This window comes from Microcebus murinus, chromosome 1 (assembly GCF_040939455.1).
Source record: "Microcebus murinus isolate Inina chromosome 1, M.murinus_Inina_mat1.0, whole genome shotgun sequence".
In the NCBI taxonomy this organism is placed as follows: Eukaryota; Metazoa; Chordata; class Mammalia; order Primates; family Cheirogaleidae; genus Microcebus; species Microcebus murinus.
The window spans coordinates 103677819-103687118 of record NC_134104.1 but is presented as its reverse complement, the minus strand read 5'-3'; the positions used below and the strand labels follow the sequence as shown (position 1 = coordinate 103687118).

General features: G+C 39.7%; 1 protein-coding gene across 2 annotated transcripts in view; it reads right to left on the bottom strand.

Moving 5' to 3' along the window:
- Window positions 1-279: 279 nt before the first annotated feature.
- The window catches only part of PLCH1 (phospholipase C eta 1), a 219490-nt gene continuing 210469 nt past the window's right edge, over window positions 280-9300 (bottom strand). The window contains exons 21-24 of one of the 2 annotated variants that reach the window (XM_012774363.3): window positions 8894-8973; window positions 7242-7301; window positions 6450-6804; window positions 280-4109 (exon numbers count right to left, since the gene is read on the bottom strand). In XM_012774363.3, coding sequence (XP_012629817.1) covers window positions 2041-4109; window positions 6450-6804; window positions 7242-7301; window positions 8894-8973 — 2564 coding nt within the window. In that variant the 3' untranslated portion in view covers window positions 280-2040. The remainder of the gene's footprint in view (window positions 4110-6449; window positions 6805-7241; window positions 7302-8893; window positions 8974-9300) is intronic. The other variant, XM_076004480.1, reaches the window with a different exon arrangement.

Genomic DNA, 9300 nt, shown 5'->3' with positions numbered 1-9300 from the left:
TTTGCATTGCTTTAGCTATTCAGCTATTCCCACAGTGGTTAAGTTTCAGCCAGCTGCTGCTGCCACTGCCACTGCCATCACACACTGAGGGGTTGGCACATGCAGCCCCAGGTGAGATGGAGAGAGAAGCACTCTGTGCCCCAGGGGATTCCAGCCCTTCAGTGGCCCCAGCCACTTATGTTATGACTATATCACTTTGAGGCAGGGTTGGCATGCAAATGCAAACTCCTGGATTTTTTTTTTTAGAACAAAGATTTCATTGAATCATAAAATGCAGCTAAATGCTATTCTTTTGCAAGTGAATTTTAACAAAATTACATCATGTCAATCTCTTCTAAGACAAGGATACCTTACAAACAAACCAAGATGTAGGGATAGATCTTTGGGGGCTTAGAGCCCCTAAGAAGACAAAATTGTCCTGGGCTCACTAAGGGGATAGTAATGGATCTCTCTCCCTTTCACTATTACACATCTATCCCCACCCAGATTCCCAGTGCCTGCTCAAAAAGAGGAAGACCCCAACCTTAGGGTAAAGCTCAGAGTTGGGGGTCGAGGGACTAGGGATGCAGGAAATGATTGCTCCCCTCCCCACTCTTCTGCCACATCACAAAGCTTCAGTCTCATTTGCCAGATGTAGCATCTCACCACGCCTCCCCACATGCACCCCACAAACACACCAGTTAAGAAGGATTATTTTTAAAGTTGCAGACCACATCAATTGCAAAGCAATTGCATTCGATTTCTTTTCAAGTCACCTTACAAATATGCTCTTTAAAATATAATGCATAACGAAAACACTCAGAGACATAAATTGCTGCTTAAAACTGTCTTCTGCAGTAGAAATCCTCTATTCTACCGCAAACACATGGAAAGGAAAATATGTCCAAGTGCTCTGGGTCCCTTACTCAGTAGTCATCATATGCATATCAATTGAAAAAAAAAAATCACCAAGTGTTTAAAAATCTGCTTTAATTATATTTTCATGAATTCCAGGAAGAACATCATTGCAGTTAATGTTACAAAAAAGCAAAGAGGGACATTTAAACACATGCAATAAAAAAATGGATTCACAGTGAAAATAATGCATGTTGGTACTAAAATATAGTTATTCGGTTCTCTGAAGGAAAAAGGTTTCTTCTAATTACCCACTCAGATTTTTATCATGAGAAAATATATCTTTTAAAGCTTTGGGGAAGTTTTCAATTTCTGTTACTATTATTGTTACAGTCTGATGAAAGTACCTCATTCTGAAAGCCATTTTGCAGTCTATAATTTAATCAGAAAAAGTACAACAAATAGTTTGGCAACTGGGATATTGTTACATACAAAGCCATTAGCAAAAATATGTAACAAAATTTATCTAAAACAATTTTTGCCCTTATATACAGAAGTTTGCCTTCTTCCTCACACTCTCACAGCCTATTCTCTAAAGGGGGAAGAGGGGAGCGAGTGTGGGGAACAGCTATCAATCCCCTTTAAACTCTCATTATGGGTGGGGTGAGGAAAAGTTAAAAGGCAAGATAACAATTTTAAACTTTTTTCAACTGAGTTATAAAAATGCATCTGAGTTTCTCAACCAAGAAAGAAAAATAGGAAAAATGATAATGGCTTAAAATAAGGAATTCATCCCTTTGTTGTTTGCGAAGTCTCTTAATCAACTCAACAGAGAGTAAAATAACTACCTCTGTGACTGCGATCTGAGGAACACGGAAAGGGCATCTTGGTGAAATGTATACACGTTATATGTAACCCAAGCTGCTGAGAGGTTTCACATCTAGGGCATGCACACATTTCATACCAACACAGTTAACAACACTTCAAGGGGGAAAGATCATAATAGGTACATAGGAAATGTCACCAAATCTACATACACAAACACATTAAGAAGAAAGAACACATGAAGTCAAAGGGAGACCAAAATACAAGTTTAAAAATACATTTGAAAATCATTCCAAAGCCAAGGACCCTATTTACTGACAACTGTAAAACTGACATTCTACAGAATACCTTGTAAACATTGACAATGCAGCTTTATGGAATTCACAGTCTCAAAAGAAAATAAATTTCCGGTTTGTCATCACTGCTTGGCTCAGTCTGCAAAACAGAATTATCTGAACAAAACTGGTCGACATAGCCATAGTGAAGGGCCGTGCACGCCCCCTCTGGGATGCCCCGGCCTTCGGGGCCACCCCCTTTCGTGTTCCTCAGGTAGCCTGCGATGTACGAGCCTGTGGAGTGGCGGTTCACGGCAGGGGTGGGCGCCGAGGGCTTGTTTCTAAGAACCACACCTCCCCCATTGCTGGGGATCACAGTTCTCTGCTTGTTGGCTTCCTGTCTCTCCTTGGCACGGCTGGCAATATTGCGCACTCTGCTCTGACTTCTGGATGACAACTTCCTGACCAGTGCCCTGGGGAACTGACTGACATCCTGCTTTGAATACAGCATGTGGCAGTTGTCTTCCTGGTCAAAGGACACGAGCTTCCGAAGCTGTTCGGTCAGGGCATCCACAGGCTCTAAAGACTTTGTCTTCACAGACATACCCTTCTTGTCTCTAATGCCAGTTGTAACAAAACTCTTACTGATACACTGGTACTTGCTCTCAAAATTGCAGGCGATGTCCTCTGATGTTAAGTCCCCCAGACTTTTGGATTTGCAAGGACTGGGCAGTTTCAGAGCAGGCAAAGGAAGATGTGCCAATGGCTTGGGAGTGGGGACATGCATATCTTGGGCACTAGACTGCCGGGGCACACCCGTCTGGTTCATTTTTGCATCTGATTTTGAGAGACGGTTATGCACAAAGCCAGCACCCTGATAGGCTAGATAAGAAATACTTTGAGTGTTGACATCTTGAATATTGTTGAATATTTCAGGGACAGAAGGGTAGAGAGTCTCTTTACAATAGCCATTTCTCAAACCTCTTTGAAAGTGTTCTATGACATCCTGACTATACTTCAGTTTTAAAGGAGAAGGAAGTAGACTGGTGCCCTCCCTCCTGTATTCATAGGTTGTTAGAGACAGATTTTCTGACTCTCCATCAACTTCCACAAGGCTGCTCTCTCCAGAATTGAAACCGAGGGTGGGATCAGCTATCACATCCTCCAGGGTCAAACTCATGGGTGAGGCAGGGCTGCAGCTCTTCCGTGTTTCCAGGTCTTCTCCATTGGTGGGACTTTTTGGTAACCAGCCATGAGAAGTATTAGGGCACCCAGGCAGGTCGCCTTCCATGGCCCCCGTCTTGGCCTTACCAGAAAGGTCATCATCAGGTTTAGTTTTAGAGACAGAAGAGCAGGTAGTTTCACAAACATTGTACACTGCATGTTTGTTGGTCTCAGGACTTGAAAAAGCAATCAGCTCAGGAGATGAACACAGGAAGGAAGACTTGGATTTTCCGTTGGAAAAACCATGCCTGAAGGGCATTTTTAGGCCCAGGGTAGGCAAAAGCGGATGGCCCGACATCACACTGGTACTATGAAGATGAGGAACAACTGTGAGGTTAGCCTGATCGTTGGTCTCATCAAACTGGCCAATTAGCGCCGAGATGGAACTGCCTGGCTCATTCTCATTTGTTAAAGTGACATTGTCAATAAGGTGGGAGATTTCACTCTCCTGCAGAATCGCAGTTGAATGTAAGTCAGGTATGTCAGAACCGACTGTGGAGACGTCTGACAAAGAAAAGGACGTTGCAGCTCTGCCCTTACCCCTGTTACCTTCCAGGCTCTCAATCTCCAGATTGCTCCGAGAAAGGATGCTTCCGCACAAGGACCCCTCAGCATTCCCCTTTGCCTTGGTTTTCACACCATGCAGATCTTGTGTTGGGTTCACTGTAGGATCAGGAGCCAACTGCTGCCGTGGGGAGAGGGATTTGTTGGGATAGTGATTTTCCTGGCAATCACTTGTCACATTGGATTTGGTTCTCGCACCCTTAGGACCTGGCACCCCCAACTGTTCTCCCGTGACCAACGTGTTGGCAGCAGAAACAGCCGAGTCCCCTTGGCTGGTATCTTTGTGGGGAAGAGCACTGGAGGAGGAGGAGAACTTTTTGTTCAAATTTGGAAAATGTGAGTCATTTACAGTTGCCTTCTCTTTTCTTCTGCCATCCTTATCTTCTGCTGAATGAAACAAACAACATTTTAGGTGACATGAATTACTTTATGTAGGACCGGCAAACACTCATGTTTGTCTTCAAGACAGACAAATGGAGAATGCAAATCTGTTACACTGTGACGGAATATAATTATGGATTGCAGAGGTTTGCAACAAAGTGTCTGTGTGATGAATAAATGGTAAAATATATTTATAGGAATTTCACTGAAGCTTCCCTTTGAGTATCTATTACATCAGCTATGGATGTAATATTCATTGTCAAAAAAATGTCAATGAGTTACCATACTTTTACAGTGAGGATTACCTTAAGTTGTTCCTATTCAGATTTGTACTACACAGAAGCATGGCAATAAAAACAGAACAAGACAGCTCTGTTAAACAAAGTATTGTGGTACCTGTAAGCAAGATACTACAAGCTTTCAAAGTTATACATGTATTAGTAAAAAATAAACAAGTAAATAAATAAAATCATTTAAAAAACATTTTGTCAAAAGATTTAATTTAACCAATTAATTGCTAAAATAATTGGAAGGTGCAATAAATGCATTATAATATCAATATCTGTTGACTTAAAATGTAAAGATAAAGAATTGGTCATCAATTCTGTCATCACTAACATCTAGCTTTTTGTTAATTACATTTTCCTTTTTAATACAACACAAATTTTATATTGTATTCTCTCCTAAAAATGGCAGTAAAATGTCAGGCACAGTAAGGAAAATTATAAAAACACAAAATTCACAGTAATATGGACTACCCCACATTAGTATAGTGCTAAGACAATATTAGGTATTCAGTTCTTGACCAGATTATTTTCATAGTCTTTTAATGCTTCAGAGTCATGATACATAAGAAAGAAGAATTGTTTAATTTCTTACTAAATATCTGCCTGACTAAAAATATTCATCATAAAAAATTTTGAAAACCCAAAAAACTGTAAAGACAAAAAATTAAACATCCTATGATGTTACCACTCAGAGACAGCCACTGTAAGCTTTTGCAGAGGGACAGAATAACATATAGAATTTTGTATTGTGCTTTTTCTCTATTAAATATTTTTTGCACTATAATATGAATCAATGCATGACTATGTATTGTTCCATATTTACCATAAATTCAATATATATAACTAATTTATATAACTTTTTTTAAAAAATAGAAAAGAAACATCACTTCAAAATTGCTTTCTAACTCACCTTAATGGTATTAACATCTTAATGGTGGTATTAATAGGATTAATGATTACTAATTTCTATTGAGTATAGTTTTATTTTCCCCCAAAACTGAGGTTTTTAATTAATTTTTAAAGCACATATTTCATCTCTTCTGACACTGCTCTTAGCAAAATTTCAAAAATTTAAACTTCCTTTTTCTTCTTCAAATAAACCATTCAAAAATTAGCTTTTCTCGCTAGAATATCTTACAACAAAAATCAATTACAAGCAAAATGGTGTTTGTGAGGAAATAGATCATTGAAATTAGATTGATAAAAGAGTAACTTTGCTAAACAAAATAGTTAATCAGATTTTACTTATATGAGATGATTCTGATTTAATTAAAACACTTTTGCTCCAGAGACATCAAACGGACACAGTTTTAACACTTAAATTACCCAGAAGGGAGTCACTGACACAAGTCAAGAACTCCTTGGCATATTGTAAAGCAGTCTTCACTCTATCCACCTCCTGATGTCCGCCAACAACACACTTAAATTAAGGAAAAAGGCAGGGGGCACCTGGTCCTTTTGACTGCGGGGCCTATAACTGGGCAGGAGCCACAGGCACGCCTCCTTCCTCGCCAGCAGCCAAGGATCAGGGAAGTGAGGCCACAGGAAGTCATTGCCCCAAGCCATCTCTTGAGGAAGCAAAGAGTGTTCAGGAGAATAGTGAATAGGTGGCCTGCTTTCAACATCTGGCTTTCTTTCTGCATAGACATTTCCAATCACGGAAATGTGTTATATCGTGGGGAAAGTAATATGACCATATTCAACCTCCAATCAGTAAATATGGCACCCGCTTGGAAAACCAGTATTTCTGCTCACACTTTGTGGGCTTCACATCCCTCTGTCCTACCTCATGGCCCCACGTGCTCCCATCGTGCCTCATGGCCCCTCTTCTCTCTCACCATCAATGTTATCTTAAAGCTTTAGGTGAGGAGGAAATAGCTCCTCTACCACCTTCCACCCTAAAATTTGGGATCTTTTGGCCTAGAAGAGCACATTAAAATTATTTATTTTTCAGTATATTTTACTTTGACTACAGAATGTCGATCCTTTGGTAATGGCAACCAGAGACCAAAAGGCAGCCTAGAAGGGTTTACTCTTAGAGAAACTTAAAGCATCTTACCCAGAGAGTTTTCTTTTCCCTCAGTGTCTTTTGCTGTGTCAGACAGAGGCAGTGACAAAGCTCCCAGAAGACTTTTGTCAACAGGCATCGAGACAGGGCGTACTTGCAAACTCCGTGTGGTCCTCCTCAGGACTCCATCAGGATCTCTTGCAGCCTCAGACACTGAATCCTTTATCTCTACCATCTCTTGGAAGCCCATTTTGCTCTTTTTCCTGCCTTTGGCTGGCGCGCTGGCTGTGCGCCGCAGAATTCTATCTCCAATGGATCGTTTCCGTACATAATGGGAGTTGTTTTCTGCAGAACTGTGCCTGGGATTCTTATTAAACAGACCCTTCAGACCTTGGAGCTGTCTGTTCTGAAGACACAAAAGGACCAACCACAAGTTAAGCAAATGCCATCGTGTCAACCACTTGCCGTTGAAATGACAGCTCCATGAAAAATGAATATAAAACGAAATTTTACAGACATTGAAGTATATTCAAACCGAGAAAACAGCAGCTCACAGCTTGTTTGCACAGCGTCATGCACATCTTATCAACCTTACTCCATGAGGAAGTCAGCCTTCCTTTCTTACAGCCAAGCTTTCCCAGAAGTTTCCTACCCAGAGATGACAAGGTGGTAGGGAAAGTTTCCACAGTTAATAAACTGTTACAAACTTCAGCAGCCTTAAAGCAACAGACGCATGTTTCAAAGTGGTAAGCAGGAAAATGGAGTGATATGAGAACGCATGCTGCCATAACTACATAAAAAGAAGTACGCCAGCAAGAACAAAGCACCATGCTGAGAAACTACCTTTGTAGCTCCTAGAAAGTGCAATATAGTGTAACTGGGGTTGAGTATTAAAGGGCTCCACTGTGAGGGAAAAAAACAAAAACACAACAAAACACAATTTGGGCTCATTAAAGAAGGTGGCATGAGTAAACACAAAAGAAAAAAAAATGCACGTATTCCTAGAAACCCTTTCTCCTAGTTTTGATGATCTTTAGTCTTATGCTCATTCGTTGTTTAACCAATATCACCACTTTGTGGTATACACATCCCAACCTGCACACACCTTCACAGTAATACGTAGTATGACTCATTTATTTACGAGAGAGAATAGAAGTCCCATAGAACACCTTCATATTTTAATTTATGTTTGATTCAAGTTCTAAACAAATCTGAATTTTGTTGTTTCCCTCAGCCATGATAAATGCTAGAGTTACCACATAGTTAACCTGGGATTCCTAGAATTCGAGAATCATTTTTGAATCATTTACATCTATGTTTATTTAGGCCAGAGGAAAGATCCCAACAAGTAACACAAACAGAAATCTAGGACTAAACATAAAAAGTTACTGTATAAAACTTCACTGGTCTTAGAAATTAGGATCCTCAGCCTCACCTCTGCTGCTGGTGTGAGGATAAACATAGACACACTAATTCAGGCTGACTTGGTTCATTCCTCACTAACTGGATTGTAATAATGCTATTAATATCAGCCAACATTTTCAAGCATTTACTATGTACTTGCAATTTTACTATGCAACTTACTATGCAACTTACTTTTATTATGCAATTTACTATGTACTATGCAATTTTCTACGTTCATAGATATATGAACTTATACACATTCACATTCACACACTATATATATTATGAGGTCGGTACTATTTTTATTCCACATTTACAGATGAGGAAGCTGAGGCACAGATAACAGGTACACCTATAAAGGAGAAGCCCCAAGCTATACATACTTTCTGGTAAAAAGTGTTAGAAATTCCTAGCCCTATTCAATCGTCTTACAGTCCTTCCAAATAATATCTGATCCTGAAAATTCATACCAGTGGCCAAGTCCCCAGTTACTTAGCATGACCCGGCAGCCTTACTGCTTTTAAACCTCCAGTGAGTTCTACAGTGAAGAGAACAGCATCAGGAGAAAACTAGAATACATTTTCTTGGTCTCTTTCTTTTAAGTCCTGGGAGTAGTTGTAAAATTCATTCACAATGTTTCGGTTTTCAGTTAAAAACAATGGCATCAAACAAATGCAGCCTGCCTAGAACAGCCCAGTTAGCACAGAGAATTCATCAAACATCCAAGAAATTCCATTTCCTGCTGCAGCCAGCTTGGTCTCTTTAAGGACTAAAATAAAATTCAACATTTAACGGTATCTTCATTGTTTTAGCCAAACAAATGATTGCCTGAAAGAATAATAGTTTTCTCAATTCTGTCAAGCCCAGAGAGGGCCCCTGGGTGGAAGGGATGTATACACACCCCAAAACGGTAGAATGAGCACAGGTGGGTCAGGACATGACAGGGAGGGTAGACTGGGCTTCCCTACAGTTTTCTGTTAAAGAACAGTTTGTCAAAATGCATATTCCTTCTATATCATTAGTAAACTAGTAACTTTGTTGAGGTCCATATTATTGTTATATGTGAATTTAAGCCCTATGATCTTTCTCACCTTTCCATAGATTTCATTGATTGTTATGTGGACAAATATGGATGCTTCTGTCAGCCCTTCCAAATAGACGTGCCGGTAGCCTAGTAAAAGTAAAGAAAGTTATTTCCTTTAAGTTGAACTTGCATGTGGATTTCCTGTGAGCACAGTGAAATTAAGTATCTGACTTGACTGTAGTTCTTTACATTTTATAAAATATATCAACAGTCACATTTATGATATGACATGTATTTTATATAAATATCACATATGCTATCATATTAGCCATGTATTTTGTATGTCAAATATCATATATTAAATCTTTTTTTTTTTAAAGACAGAGTCTTGCTCTGTTGCCTGAGCTAGGGTGCCGTGGTGTCATCATAGCTCATATGATGACACCACTGTACCCTAGCTCACTGCAACATCAA